This window comes from Gordionus sp. m RMFG-2023, chromosome 2, assembly GCF_954871325.1.
Source record: "Gordionus sp. m RMFG-2023 chromosome 2, tfGorSpeb1-WG-v2, whole genome shotgun sequence".
NCBI classification, from domain to species: Eukaryota; Metazoa; Nematomorpha; class Gordioida; order Chordodea; family Parachordodidae; genus Gordionus; species Gordionus sp. m RMFG-2023.
Genome location: NC_088776.1, coordinates 55,088,096 through 55,105,085, shown reverse-complemented (window position 1 = coordinate 55,105,085; position 16,990 = coordinate 55,088,096). Strand labels below are relative to the sequence as shown.

Sequence of the window (16,990 nt, the reverse complement as noted above, 5' to 3'; positions counted from 1 at the left end):
AATTCTTCTCATAATTATTTTATATAAAACAAGTCTATTTAGATACTGCAAAAGTGCCTTATGTGATGTAAAATATTAAATACTGCTAAACTTCAAGCGAGTACGCTGGAATTTGGTCTGGGTGGGGGATAATAAAATTTAAGAAATATTATTGTTTTTTAAAAATATCAAGCATAAATTTATTAGGACTAACTATTTCTAATACACAAATTTAAGTTAATGTGAATTATAGAAAAATTATCTGTAAAGAATCACTTAAATGACCCAAAATAGAAATTTGAATTTTTTGAGCCTATATAAAAAAAGTTTCTTAGGAATAATTGCATTTTGTATGTTATACATTTACAATGTAAAATCCAATCTTCGTTGTGATTGAGCTAATTTTTCAATTATCTCATCCTTGCTTTTCGCCAAATGCCTATGAATCAAAAGATCCAAACCTTTCAATCTCCTTTCAGATGTTGTACATCTTGGTATGTTTTTCAGAGACCTGCAGGCCCGGCCCCGGGCCGGACAGTATTTTAATTTTTTAAAATATACCCAGGCCGGGCCTGAATTATTTTAAAAAAACACCCAATCGGGGCTGTATTTTTTAAAATAGCCTATATTTGAAATCGTTATTATTAGCTATAAAAATCAAAAATAAATATAATTATTTTAAAAAAATCTGGGCCGAGCCTGAAAATTTTATTTTAAAAAGCCGGGTCGGGCCTGATAATTTTTTAAAAAAATGCCGAGTCGGGCCTAAAATTTTTTTTAAATAAAGCCGGGCCGGGCCTGAAAATTTTTTAAAAAAAACCTAGGCCGGGCCGTAAAAAATCTTTAAAAATCGGGCCGTGTCCTGCAAATGGTACTTCTGCAGGCCTCTGTTATTCTTCTTAAAAAAGAGAATGTTTCCTCATTAGTTTACTAATGGGAAGAGTTTATAAACCCTTTTAATACATTATGAATTTAATTTAAAATGTGTTTGAAATAATGCAGAGCATGAATAGCATTTTTTGAGGCTATATGAATATTAGTTAATCTTATAAACATAGTTATTCAGCTAGTAAGGCATCATAAACTTTAACATCTTCATAATAAAAATTTAACAAATATTTTTTTTTCTATCACCATGTAAAAAAGGTTGGGAAGGCTTTTGTGGAAGTTATTTGCAGATTAGTAAGTGCTGCATGATGAATTAAAAATTCATTTATTTGGGTTAAGTCGAGTGAGACAAATATTAAACACGTATAGCTCTGCTTTGACTCAACAATAAAATATAAAATATGAAATTCTTTATCAACATTAGCCCTAATTTCCTTGAGTTCTTATAAAATACTCCCCGCTATCATCTTCTTAATCAAGTCAGTCATGTTTTTGAAAAGTAATACTTAAAATAGTTGTATAATTAAATAATACATTCTAATGAGAAATAAATTTGGAATAAGCATTGAATCCAATAATTTTCTTGCTTCTGAGGAAATATTTCTTTCAGGCCATTGTGATATTTCAGTAATAGCAAATAATTGGCTCTTCTAACTCCTTAAAAGCTGTTACTGCTTGATGGCAGAGACTCTATCTCATTTTGATTATTGTAGCTTAAATTCGCCTATGAAAAATTCTAAAGTATTAAATTCTCCTCAAGAATTCATAAAATAAATTTGTATTGTGATTATTATGAATGTCATTATTTTATTGTTGTTAAATGGCCCGATTAAGATTTTAGCCAACTGGAGATTTTGATCATAAATGGAAAATAGGTTAAAAAAATCTAAATTTTTATTCAAACATCCACGTCTTTCACTAAGAAAATATAAGTTGTTATATTCAATAAATATATATTTTTTTAAATTTAAAAAAATTAATTGAATTATCATTTAAATAATAAAAATATTAAGGGAAAACGCATTTTGCGGAGAATTTTTAACAAAGAAATCATCAATTTTATATATAAATTCATTTAAATAGGCATCTACATGTGACTGATCCTGCAGGTTATCTAGATAGGTAATTAACTTACTAACAGATTTTGTAGCAGATTGATATAAGGCCGATTAAGCTTAAATTTTTGGTGAATTATTTCTGCTAATACGTATTGTTCTCACAAAGTGAACGAAATCTATATTAGGAAATAATAATTAACATTATTATACGGAGCTTAAGAAAAGGCAAAAGGTTTTTAAATATCTGTCACTTCAATAAGTGCATTGTGTTGTGCATTATTTTCAATCCTAATAATTTATTTCATTTTTCAATAAATAAAACTTGTAGTTTGGAAATCCTTGATAAAATTTATAAGAAAAATATAAAATATGATGGAGACAGATTGTTTAAAAGAAATAATATTCTAATTTTATTCAAAAGAAAAAAATTATTTTTTTTTGAATTTATATATTTTTTTAAGTAAAAGAATTAATTCTTAAAAGGATCGAATATTTAACAAAATGATCTCGAATAATCCATTAGCATTTATCATATTTTATATTCAGGCATAAGAGTATTTTCCTCAACCATGTCAATAGTCAGAGCAACTACGTAATAAAATATCTTATATATTGACAATTTTAATAGCTGAGGCGATCTTGACTTTAGAATGGATAGAAACTAAAATTTTTACATGGTTCACCTTCACTTAATACAATATAAAATAAATATCCATTACAATATTAAAACATAAAGTATCTTATTTTTACAACTCATTTGTTCTTTACATACCCGTAATTTATAATTAAAACATAATAGTCAGATTCTTAATTATTTATAAAATAAGATTACCATATTCCTTTTTATCTATGAAGAATATTAACAATTTAAGATCTACCAAAAAAATCATCGTATTAAAATATAAAAAGCGAGATTTTGAAATGGTCATATTTAATTTTGAAATCATAAATATATCGTCTGTTCCTTTAAACTTTCTTCTTCGTTGAAATAATAGAATACCATCTTTAAAAAATTAACATTTTGAAAAATGGCCGTCAATATTTTTGAAATTTATAAAAAGTTACAATATTATGTTTTTTTATTGGTAAAAAAAATGGAATCAGTTATAGTACTATAAAAAACATTACTCGTCTAATTTGAATATTAATTTAGCAAATCCCTATATGTTATACTAAAACAACATGGATTCTCGTTGATATTAGCCGAAATTAAAAAGTGAAGATGGATAAATGTCAAAGACAGGAAATAGAAATGTATCGGTAACTTAATATTTATAGATTTTTTTTTATTGATGAAATACTATAGATATCGCTTAATTATAAGTTATTTTTACAATTTGCGATCACTTTTATTATAACTGTCTGAGGTCTAAAGAATAATTTGTTTCAATATTACTCACTTATAATAAGTGTTAATTGATGTTTAGATAACACTCCTTGAAAGTTTACTTTTTTTTGCCAACAATTTGATTCCTAATATTTAATGTCACGAACTTTTATTAAAATTTTTTATATATTATTTTAAAAACTATTATTGTTAAATTTTTTTATCTATTTGTCTAATTAGTGAGTATACTGTTTCAACCCGTTTAGCACATAGTTTAAATAAAAATATTTTTTGACAAAATAAAAAAAAATGGCATGCTAAGAAAATTATAGAAGAATCAACAATATGTGATGCATAATTAGTACTTACTAATTCATCGATCAGTTTTTTTCAGCTAATTAATAAAAACCAGTTATAAGCGAAAGAACACTCATGGCAAGTCTTAAGCTGAATCTTAAATATCGAATTTTAAATATCAAAAATTAATTTGGTCTGAATATATTAAGATTTCTCTTTCCCCCTGATTTAAGATATATTTGAATCTTATGATTCTAAGATCTTCATAGATGTTATTTTTTCTTTTCAGTTTGTTTAATAAATATAAAAGTAATTAATCTCATTAAATAAGATAGAACGAAGATTCTAGAAGCATAAAAGCAATTAAAAAAATGAAAATATCGAATATTATTATCATTATAAAAAATCCTATCATTATTTTAAAATATGAGACTTGAGATGCGGTTGTAGCTTTGATACTTTTATATAGTGTTGTTAAACGACTCAATTTGAGCCTATTTTAAAAAAGGCGAACTCAATATTTTCTCCAGAAAAATATTATGCAAGCCTAGAGATTTTAGTCATAGATGGCACAAAGATTTGGACATCTATTAGCAAAATCTCGAGATATAGGGAACATGAGTTCGCTGTTTAAAAAAATTGGCTCATCACTTTTATATTTAATAGCGACATAAAATAATCAAATAGACTTGTGGTGGCATATTTGTGTTTAACGAAATAGGAATAAATTCATGAGTATTTTTATATAATGAAATTGACAAAGAAGATTTTTTTAAAAAGGAATATGACAAATTGGAGAAGTTTTTGTAAGATAATTTAAAATTTATCTAAATAATACATAAATAATCAAATGCTATAGATCAAGATTATTATTTACAAATTAAAAACATAAAGATAGTTGTTTTTAAAAGCATTTAATTATCATTTAAAATTTTTTTAATTCATGGGGTGAGTCTGAAAATGATGGATTTGAATACCATTTTACATTTCCATCTTTTGAGACAAATAATTCGATTTGATCCGTATTCTCGAAAGTTTTACTAGGTATGTCTAGATAATCGTTAGAACCTTCAAAGAGTTGATATGATACTTCACCCAGCTTTTTTTATTAGGTTAAATCGAGATAAAGTTAAAATCGCTGTCTTCCAGAGGAATTTAATTGATATTAGTGAGATTTAATTAAAAAATTATACCAAAAATACTTAGCCCAATTTTTGTAGATAAAATAAATTTTAGAAAAGATAATATTTTCAATAAAAAAAAAATTATACTCAGTTTTATTTTAAAATGTCAATATTTATTTAATTTATATATAATATTGTCATTAAAATTCAGTTTAAAATAAATATTTTTATTTAAGAATAGGAACTCTTTAAATTAAATTCGTCAATCCTAGCCTGGATCTCTAAATATTCGTCCACCATCCTGGATATCTTGCTAGAATCATTTCTGCCTCCAAATATCTTATCTTCCAACGCCATCAGCTGTTTCCGCTTGCTACACAAATAACTTTTTTTCGATTTAAGTAATTTCTGCGCTTGCAAAAAATCGTTTTTGAAATCTTGTATCGTCTGCTTATCTCGATAAATTGCTCGTGTAATTTCCCATTCTAAAACTCTTTGTTATTATAGAAGTATTAAATATAAAATTCATAGGTTATTCCTTAAAAATAAAACTACACTTTATAATCTTAAAATGGCTTTCTCTAGGGAATTGGAATCAGAATTCATTTTTAAATTTTCAGAGCCCGGTTCTAACCAAAGAGCAACTAACTTATAAATATATAAGAGTCTAGAACCGGAAATCAAAATTTAAAAATCTCGTAATGCGGCCAATTTAAGAATCGAAACCCGAACCTCCATTTTTTAAAAAAGAAACCGGAATCATTAAAAAAAAATCAAAACCGGAAGTCTTTAATTCTACTCCTAAACTCTTATCACAACCGAATTCAGATTTATATTATTGATTGACTACCTAAAAAAAATGAAAAACGATAATTTTTTTTAAGAGTAGCGAAGTTCGAATCTGATTAACTTTTCGTAGGTATTAATGCGCGAATTCGCGCTAACTATGAATAAGGGCTTAAGGCAAAGAAATAATAAAACCACGCCAGATCGTTTGAGTTGTCAATGTCATATATAAAAAAAATTAGAGCTTATAAAAATTAATATTTTTAGTTTTAAATTATGTATAATGTTGTAGGGAAATGAGGAATCTAGGGTTAAAATTCTTTTGAATTTTTAGAGAATCGATTTTGCCGGACCCTATAAATTACAGACCATTTAGGCGCGAAATTTTGATTTAGCTTTAATTAATAATAGTTTTGTTAAACGGCCCGATTTGGATTTTTAAAAACGTCCGATTAAAATTCTTAGCCAAAATAATATTATATAAGCCGATTTTTCTCAAAAGATAGTGGAAAGGTTTAGACTTCTGCCAAATTTCGAGGTTTACACCATATTATTTTGGCTAAAATCTTAAATGAGGAGTTTTTAAAACTAATTAATAAATTTTAAAATGTATGTCAAAATTAAAATTAATATCGAAATTTTATGGCCAAATTGTCTAAATTTTTGTAGGGTAGAAAAACGATTACGGCAAAGTTGTGAAAAATTTTTTTTTTTAAAAAAATGTGCTTTATACGTTGATTTAAATTTCAAAGATTATTACACATACTTGTGCAAAACAGGGTTTAGGCTAAATTCCATATTACTTTAATATATAATTCGCAGAATAGACAGAGTATGAAAAAAAATCTTCAAAAATTTTTGAGCAATATTCTTTGAGATTCTTTCTGAAGAAGAGAGATTTTTGATAAAATTTAACTAAAAATACCAAAATTTTTATAAGTAAATATTTTGCAATGTTCATGCATATAAAAAAATCTTTCAGGATGAAATCAGAAATTTATAAAAAAAATATATATATTTTTTAAAGATTTTTTTCAAACTGCCAACTTTAAAAATATGGAAATTTTTAGAATTAATTGTGAAAACGACCTATATATACAAATTTTTGGAAACGATACTTTGCAACATCCTACACTATGTGCTTGAACACTCTCGTAAGGCCTTATCCTAAGTAGCAAAAAAATTAATGACTAATTTTTAGAGCCCCTTTTTTCAGGCCCACTTAATTCAGCGATTTTTTTATCCCAATGTTTAAATTTTTTTATCCAGCCTGTTGTAGACCTTATATACTTATTAAATTTAAAATAAACGTATAACAAGTGTATAATTCTTCTGAATTGACTTAAATTTTACTCGTATTTTCCCTTCATATAAAAAAAATTTAGATTTTTTTTAATTTTTAGAATATTTAAGCAGCGTTTTAAACTCTGCTTAATTTGAAAGCCTTCTAGAAAATTATTATTTTTTAAATATACTTTTCTTTCTCTATTAAAGCGTTTGCTTGGGATATTTGAGTTTGGAATTTATTCTCTTGATTATTTATGAACTCTTTCAAAGTTTCTTTCAAAGTCGTTTGCGAAGATTCCAAAATTTCGTGGCCTTTCTTTTTTTTAACATATAGTGTATGATTGATTTATTGGTATAGATAAATTTTTTGACCGTATCAAATTTAAGAATATATTATTCGATTCGGTTTGAGTCCATTCATCAAAAGCAGTAACGTGGTAAATTATAGAGTGTTTTAATAACTGAGACACTCACTCCCAGGGTATGACGCAACACCTTATTGAAATTAAAATGGGATATTCGGTGTTGTGACAGGGAGTCAGATTATTGGGTAAAAGTTGATATTATCTAAGCGAAATACTTGTTCATATAAGTTCACAAAATACAATAAAATGCTTAATTTTAAATGAGCACCGTAAGGCTTAAAATAGTGGACACTAGAGCTAATGAGTTCTCAACTTACATCTCCAATGAGGACCTATTTATCGGTCAAAACCACAAGTTTCAAATTACCCAACCAAGTGTCTTACTACCCACCTTCTTTTCTCAAATATTTCACAAAGTTTGAAAGACTAGTATTCAGGCCAAATTACAGGGTTTTAGTGTAAAGACTGAACAAGCCAAAAAATTAACTCTTTGCATAATTTAGCATTTTAAAATAGAGTACAATTATGAAATATATAATCACAATCATAGGTTTAAATATAATCAATCTTAATTTTAAAATCAAATAATTAATATAATATAGAATCCCTAATTTAAATCATCTGAATCAGAGATCTGTATACCCCAGTTCGGCTTGCCCAGGCCAGATATTTTTTCTTTACTAATTTTCGGGCCCGACCCATTCAAATTTTACTAAAAATCAAGCCCGAGCTATTAAATTTTTTTAAGTCTAATTTTTTTTCCCAATGTCAATTGATGCTCTTTATTTCTAATCGATTGCCATCTATTTCTATAATATAACTGTTTTAAATCAATTGTCTTTGATATTTGTATTGCATCGGATCATTATTATCATAAATAACTTGCTTAATTTTTTTTATGATTTTATATACTTATAGTCTTAATATAATAGTTAGGCAACTCTTAAAATATATAGAAATAGGTAATATAGGCCGTATCCTGGTACAACTTAATTTTGATATTTAATAAACTGTTTTATAGTAAACAGCTTTTAAACTAGGACACCCTATTTTGGGATGTTTTAAATATTTGATGGCATTATTATTTTCATTTTTTTGCTATATTTTCATTTTGTTTTTTTAAGATATTTAGTAATAAGTCGAACCAGGACTTGGATACATTGTATTTTATTTTCTAGTAATATTAATCAAAATATAAGCTTGAAATTAAAAAAAAAAGGAGCCAAAGATTGAAATAGCATTCTTTGGTAATATTAAGTATATTATTCTGTCAATCAGATTTAATTTTTTTTAAAAAAATATAATGTTACCAGACAAAGTTTGTAAAATGAGCCCAAACGATTTTTTTGAATATCGTAATCATCGTCTGCTTTGACATCGTCCTCATTTAGATCGGTATCATCATTTAGTGATTCCAAATTATTTTGTCGAATTATTGCCTGTTGTTTGGCATTTTGGTTTATAAACTCTTTAAGATCGTAAATTTTTCTCTCGGCGATCTGGAATTCGGTTGTATCGAACAGTGAACTTTGCGTTTTACGAGAATCAGGTTTCAAACTTGTCTTATCTTCTTGATATGTAAATAACCAAAAATAATAAAATAATCAGGGCCGCAAAAGTCCCATGATATTATCTGCAACGAGAAAAGTATTAAAAAATATTTAAGGAGTGGCAATCAGCTGTTAAACGGCTCAAATATTGCGCAGACTTCGAGATTTTGTTAATAGATGTCCAAACCTTTCTGCCAACTATGAAAAAAAATCTCCCTGCTTCAAATTTTTGACTAAAATATTGGGTTAAGCGTTTTTTAAAAAAACGAGCCGTTTAATGACACTAAATTACCTATATTTTAAATTAGATAATTCACTATTAGGGAATAAAAAGAACAAAATACATTTAATCCTTCGTGAAAGTTAGTTTTTTTTTCAAAAAAATAAAATTATGACATTTGTTTAAAAATATCTGGCAAATAAAAATTACTCTTAATGATAAAAAATATGTGGATAGGCACAGTCCTAAGATGTAAAAAATTAATATTTTTGGAGAATATAGCAATCAAACATTTGGAAAATTAAAATAAAAGCCAAACTGTCCCTTACTCTCAATTTTGGTAGGTCTACCGAGGTCTGCAACGGATGATTAGCCCGACGTTTACCCACGATAAGGGCGGGCGAGTTAAAAAATTAAATATTGGGAAGGGTCAAAAGTAATTTCAAAACAATGGGTGGGTGAAAATATATTTTTCTAGTGAAATGAACTGCATATAAGAATAATATAAAATCAATAAAGACCTAAACAAACCAATAAAATAATTTTTAAACATCGGGTGAGCGGGTTAAACAAAATTTTTAGATAAATGGGTGGGCGAATTTTAAAGAATACCATGAGAAAGGGAGGAGGCAGGTTAATTTAAAAAAAAACGATTGGCGGGCGGGCGCATGAGTTAAACTCACTTTGCAAGCCTTTAGAAATATCTAATGGATACTAGCGACATCACTGGGTCTTTTTTTGCCAAGTAACCTTTAAAATCATTTATAATATCAAAAAAAAATTTAAAGCTTTCCATATAAACATTCATGAAACATAGTATCCTATTAAGTACTTTGATAAATAATTTTTTCATTGTTGTGGTTAGAACTAATATTTAAAAAGCTAAAATTATCCATCGACGTTTCAAATGCATCAGAATCGTTTTCGTTATCGAAATTTTTAGATGAAGAATACGATGTGTTAATTATAGAAGGAATATACTTTGAATTTGAGACTATTTCATCGCACCATGAGTTTATATAATCATACAAAAATACTTTGTTTATATATTCGATTAACTTTATGGATGGTATCATCTCATTTTGATTTGACATATCCTATAAATACAAATTTCAATTATAATATAAGGTTTATATTAAAAATAAGCAGAGTTGGACTATATTGCGACTATATAAGATACATGATATTTTTATATTTGCTTTTTTTTTATAAATGTTTTTAAAAAATACGTAAATCTATCTAATAAATTCAAAAGTATCTTGTATCTGTTTAAGTTCTATGATAAATAAGATACTAATTTGGATTCATGCATTTATTTCCTCCTTTTTTCATAATAAATATACTTTATACAACTCACCTGAAATTAAAGATGATATAACACATTTCGAATTTATTCCTGCCTCATTATTCAACAAATATAAAAATCAATTTAATTAGAGATGCACCGGCACCGATACTTGGTATCAGAGTTTTGGCTGATATATTTCTGTTAGTTCCATACTGTCCCAATTCCCAAATATTTTTCGCACTCCAACCCTCCCCCAAACATGGTCTCGGAAAAAAACAACCCTCCAAAATATATTGGCCCAAATAAAAATAACTAGTCTAAATTAAGCTATGAATTTAAAAAAAATTACACAATATGAAGAAAAAAAAGTGAGTAATTATTTTAAATCGCAAATTTAAATTTACTCTTTTAATAAAAATCTTATATATAAAAAAATGATAAAAATTGATGAATTATATTTAGGGTTGTTAAAAAGGCCGATTTTTTAAAAACGAACCAATTAAGATATTAGCCAAAATAATCTTATATAAGCCTGGATAATTTTCTCATAGATGAAGGTTTGGACCTCTATTTGTCCCAAAACTCGAGGCTTACATAATATTTTGGCAAAAATCTTAATAGGTTCATTTTTTAAAAATTGACCTCGATTCGGCCTTTTTAACAACCCTAATTATGTTTTGAACAATTAAAATAAAATTAAATCAGGACAAAGAAGAAATCTCATTAATTAATAATTAGCATAAGGAGATTAAATAGTATATATATCTTATACATAAATTTATTAAGTTGCAAGTTTTAATAAAATATTCACTCAATTTAAGAGACTTCAACCATGAAAGGGGGACATGGGTGGGTAGGTAGTTATAATGTTGCTATTTATATAAAATCATGTTACAAATATATATATTAAAATGATTCATGATAAATTTACATCATATTTAAGAAGGAAATTTTAATAAATAAATCTATTAAAATTATAAAATAATTTTTTATTTAATTTTATTTTAATAAATGTGGTCATTTAGTGTATCTTGTATCCAAGATGCCATTAGTATTCAGAAATTAAAAGTACTATTTGAATCTTTTAAAGGATTTGAATCTGTATCTATTATACTATTTCTTTTTTTCCAAAAAAGAATTCGATTTAATATCTTATTTTTTTCAAAGTTTGCCCAACTCTTTTTATAAACATTATTTGAGAAAATATAAATATACCTTATTATTTAACTTCATCATATTATTTAGTAGTTCTGATGAGTTATCACTATTAACATTAGTATTTTCAAATAATTCAGTGGTAATTGAGGACAAAAATAATAGCTCAAATTTATCAATATCATATTTTATACTCTTTTCATACACTTTTGATATGATTGACTGTGCAAAAACATATTATAAATTTAAGGAAACTAAATATAACTTGATACTTTTTAGGGTGATTAAAAAATTCCAGTAAAAAATCCAAAAGAATTATATTACTCTGTAGCTTAAACAATTCTTCTTTGTACTCATTCAAAATTACCTGATTTATTAAAATATATATAATTTTTTAGGTATATGCTTAAAATTTACTCTGGAATCGAAATTATTCATAGCAAACCTAAAAAAAAAATTTAAACTCGTGTATGAATGCTTTTTATAACAATTATCATCATATGTTTTTTAAATAATATAAATTATATTAAAAATTCAACTTAATAAGCATCAAAAATACTTATAGCGTATATGAAGCTTTTTAATCATAAATACTGCTATCCGCGAAAATAATATACTATCTATCCTTTATCACACATGCCTTATTCGTATTTTGAAGATATTCACAGTTTCTGATAATATTTAATTTGAAAGTTATTGATCCAAATTTTATTTAGTATATACCTAAAATGCACCCATTTAATTTAATATTTATATGAAACTTATCCCATATTTATAATGAACCATATCATAATTCTGTCATGGTGTTTATGAATTTTAAATTAGCTGCTTGACTCCAGCGTTTAACTCTACACGAGGGGGGGGGGCATCAAAAGAGAGAGTAGACAGGGGGCATATAAATTTTTAAATTTATTTTATGGCTATCAATTAATTTTTTAAAATTAGGGCAAAATATATTGCTGTAAAAATTTATTTAATACTTTTATTATAATTAACAAATTAAATTTTATAGATATAGAGAGTTGAAAGCGGTAATTGCTAATAAAATAATCGGCATATTAATTATGATTCTACAAGCGAATTAGCATTTTTATATTAAAAAAATCATAATAAGCTGCTACAAATTTTTCAAAACTATACTATTATTAAACATCCAGTTTTCGCAATTATTTAGTGCTTTATTAATAAATTCAAATTCCCTAATTAATTTGGTCACGGCATATGGAAAAATAGTTTCTCGCTAAAAAATATTTTAAAATCAAATTTTGGCTTGCAAAATTATGGAAACACTAATGATGTAATTTATATTATTTTTTAATAATTCGTTAGTTTAGGTTAGGACGTTAATCAGTTTAATATCAAAATTAAAATAAAATAGTATTAACAAAATAAACAAAAAAATGGTCGCATGCCAAAATAAACCCTAAAGCAGCCACATGGTTTCATTAATATTTAGTACTTGATTAATATATTTGAATTTCGGTATTAAATTCGGTTAACTGTTTTATGGAAATTATACGCTAAATAAATGTTATTGAGTCTAATTTAGGCCAGCAACATTTTGGAAACACTAATAATGAATCACATATCATTCTTTATTGCTTCGGTAGAGGTTTATGCTTAAATCAGTTTAACAATCGAAATTAAAATGAAAAAGTTATTAATGAAATAAACTTAAATTATAATAAAACTGCGGCACACTCAAGTAAAACTCTTCCATCAGTTAGCTATAATAATGAGTTTTACATGTGAGGTAAAGACTTAGCGCGAATCTTCTAAATAATATGAGATATTTCTAAATGGCCAGTTCCCCTCCTAAAACTCTCTTAAGTGTATGGTCTACTTTTTTGCAAGTAACGTTAAAATGCCTAAAAAATGTATATAATAAATATGCATTAGATAAATTGAAAAATAAAATATTATTAAGTTACTTTTTATTAATTTTTATTTGAAACAGTTGTATTCCTCCCACTCCTCCACTTCGGCCAGACATGATGTTCGCACCATCATTTTCCTGGCTCATTACATTCGATGTGTTAATATTTACTTCATTATTGTTTTAAAATACAATTAATAATGCTTTCAGTAGAAAGACATTGTAAATTAATGATTAATTTTCTTAAATTTTACCACAAAAAATAAAATGAATAATTATGCTCAAGTTTAACCTGATATATCGTATGTCTTGTTATATATTTTTATTTTAACTTTTATTTTAATGATATTTAGTTTAATTTTAAAGTTTTAATGTCTTACGGCAATAACAAAAATATCATTGATACGATTTGTATTTATATTTAGTTTATGCTTAACTTGAATTCAATTTATATCCTCTTTTAAATTACATTTTTTAAATTCAACATTTTATTTTATTGCGTAACTTAAAATGATTGATAATTTTTTACTTATTGATTTATTACATATTTAAATTGTTGACAAAAAAGGGATATATATTTTTAAACATGATTTAATAAAGCTGACTTGATGACAATTGTAGAATGTGTTAAATACATTATTCTACAACTACTCCAATTTTCTCTTTAATATAAGATGTTACAACAGCCTTAAGATAAAAAAAGGCATCTTACTTTTTGTTATGTTTTTCTGAGATATATTTATATCTGCCATAGATTCAGTGCCGTAGACAGGAATTTCAGTTAGGGAGGTCAGCTGCTTACTTAGGGGGGCCACTATTTTTTTTTAAATAAAACAAATATTTAAGCATTCATAGAAATTTTTTGCTATTTTTATTAAAAAATTATTAATGTTATATGAATACAAAATAGTACTATAATATGAACATACAAAATAATATAATACGACGATTTTTTATTTTTAAATTATAACATAAAAGAATTAAAGGATAAATTTTGTCTTAATTTTTTTTTCATAAGCCATCAATACCAATGACATATAATAATACCTAGACTGACGATTCATTCATTAAAATGCATTTTTAAGCGTCGTTAAAAGCAAATCAGCTGGACCCGCCATTTTGGTAACCTTTATAATAATTATTTTCATGTTAAAAACTAATATTAAATTGATAACTTACTTTCTTATTATCTCGATGATCAGGCAATTCTTTAATAAAGTTTGCATCAGATATAATATAAAATTAGGCTCTCGTTTAAAATTTTAATATTTATTACAGTAACCAAGATGGCGTCTCTAGCTGATTTGTATTGATGTACACTTTTAATGGATGAATTGTCAGTCTAGGTATTATTATATGTCATTGATCAATACTAAATTTTGCTTACATTTTATCTTTCATCGATCCTCTAGTGCTCGATAGAACTCTCTTTATTATAAAGAGAGAAGCCACCCAAGCCGTTGGTTGATGATGGCTGCTGTGTAGCATTTATACAATTCTTTAAATGCATGATTATATTTTTTTATACATAATATTTAAGTTATTTCAATTATGTGTTTCTTTAACTTATGCAGCTAATTATCCTTTAGCTATTTTCATTTTATGATGTAAATTTCAATATTTAAGTTTAATAATTATCCTAATCGGGTCATTTTGTCTAATATAAAATAATCACTATCAAAAGGGGAGAATGCATTAAAACTTGTTAGAAGAATATAATCATCTTGTGTAAATTTATCTAATAAATTATCAACAAAGTAATCAATATTCCTTTTTAAAGAACTCCAATTGGAGTCTTTTTCATAATCAAATTATAATTTGATCTCGACTAAAAAATTGAAAATTTATAGGCGTTTTACGTATTCTTGATGATTTGTGGGGAGTGAGATTAAATTTTGCTAAAAGTTTTTCAGATTTGATTCTAATCAAATCAATAGAATTATTGCTTCTTATATTTTTTATATATATTGATAGTGGAATCAATACAATTTTTAGCATCCACTTGATAAGTACCTACTGACTGTAGATACTTATATAGTGGATCTATTGTTATTAATATCTCATAAATTATAATTGCTAATATAACGTAATTTTTATTAACGTATTGGGGTAAATAACCAGAGGCTTCGACAGAATCATGAGTGAAAACCTCTGAATTAAGAGTTCAATTAGAAAAGTAAACTAATACTTCACCAATAGCCTCAAAATTAACATAAATGATGCGAGATGTTTCTAAATGACAAGTCCACCTTTGGTCTAAAAGTTTAAGAGTATGGCCTGCATATTTACAGGATACGTTAAACCGCCTAAAAAATTATGCAATGCATTGAATATATTTAAAAAAATTAGAAATGATAACAATATTATTATAACAATTTTGAACCACAAGATGCAACATGTGGTTGTAGCAATTTATAAAAGGAACTTTTTATTAATTCTTTTTTGAAGTAAGGGTTTGCACTCCACCATTTAGGCCATACATAACGTTTGCATCATCATATGCCTGGTTTATCATATTCGTTGAATTAATATTTAACTCATTAAGTTGCTTTAAAATGCAATTAGTTATGCTTTCAGCAGAAAGACACTGTAAATTAATAATCCCTATTTAATTTTCTTGGACTTCTCCAGAAAAGATATTAATAATTATTCTCAGGTTTTCACAACCTGATACATCTTTTGTCACATCAGCTTAAAGACAAAAATTAAGGCATCTCACTTTTAATATATATCTGAAATATAATCAAGCGCCATATCTACCATTATAGATATTACTTCTTTTTGAATCTGGGTGATGTATATCACGTATTTTTTATATAAATTTCGTATTTTTATTTAACAGGATCTTTTTGGATGTTGTATGAAACATTGCTATAATTAATCCAGAATGAATAAATTATGTTTTCTACATTTGCAGGATCCGTAATTTTTGTTGAACCAGTCCCACGGAATGGTAGCTCCTGTATGTTGAGAAATATCATGAAATCTTAATTTAAGATCGTAAAGATTTACGGTTAATTTGTTGTTATCTCACTATTTTCTTTATAATGCTAAAATATTCACCGCTGTTTCAAATAACTAATTATATCGGGCTTATATTATATTATTTTGTCTAAGATCTTAATCGAACCATTTTTTAAAATCGGCCCAAATCGAGTTATTTAGCAACACTGCACAATATAATTACCAAATTTTATAAAAATTTAATAAGAACCGTTTTTATTTTAATAAATATTTACGAATCGGTATCAATCTGTTTCTTTAGATTTTGATCGTAAATAATTATCACTCTAAATGGGGGTTCGAGGTCTTGGGGGGGGGGGGGTTAGGAATAATTTTTATATATATATCAATCGGTTTTTCATGATTTGCACCCAGATCTATATCAGAGACCTTCAAAAGATAATAATTTTGTGATTGAACCATAATAAATAAAATAATTATAATTGAAATACAAATAACTACAACTTAAACGTTATAATTAAGATCCTATATAATGTTATACACAAACACACGTGAAAAATAAAATACGAATGAATGATGATTTATTATTGGAATCAATAAAACAGGATAGGAAGAAATTTAAAAACAAGACATATTTTTTGAAATCAATTGCAAAAATATTTTTAAATTTGAGGGGGGGGGGAATATATGAGGGCCATTTTGGGGGCCAAAGATTTTTTCTGGGAACATGTTTGGGGGAGGGGCAGGATTTTATTTTGAATTTAGGATGATGTATATTGTGCATTTTGGATATTCATTTCATTATTTAAATTATGTTTTCATCTTT

General features: G+C 26.1%; 1 protein-coding gene across 2 annotated transcripts; it reads right to left on the bottom strand.

Moving 5' to 3' along the window:
• Positions 1–4,825: 4,825 nt before the first annotated feature.
• Positions 4,826–11,519, bottom strand: LOC135924941 (uncharacterized). 2 transcript variants are annotated; one of them, XM_065460081.1, is made up of 5 exons: positions 11,385–11,519; positions 9,714–9,978; positions 8,422–8,681; positions 6,935–7,062; positions 4,826–5,166 (listed from the first exon to the last, which is right to left on the bottom strand). In XM_065460081.1, exons 1-5 carry the CDS (start codon positions 11,403–11,405, stop codon positions 4,905–4,907), a joined length of 936 nt encoding a protein of 311 aa, XP_065316153.1. In that variant the 5' UTR covers positions 11,406–11,519; the 3' UTR covers positions 4,826–4,904. The 2 variants fall into 2 exon arrangements, with proteins under 2 accessions (XP_065316153.1, XP_065316154.1); XM_065460082.1 differs by having other exon boundaries at positions 8,422–8,678.
• Positions 11,520–16,990: the final 5,471 nt, after the last annotated feature.

Bases quoted from the DNA above. Each gene is read 5' to 3' on its own strand.
- LOC135924941 (XM_065460081.1), bottom strand. From the start codon at position 11,405: ATGATGAAGTTAAATAATAAG. The intron at 8,682-9,713 runs GTACTTAATAGG...TTACATATCAAG, and splicing joins TGAAAAAATTATTTATCAAA to AAGATAAGACAAGTTTGAAA. The intron at 5,167-6,934 runs GTATATTTAAAA...ATAATAACAAAG, and splicing joins GCTTTAATAGAGAAAGAAAA to AGTTTTAGAATGGGAAATTA.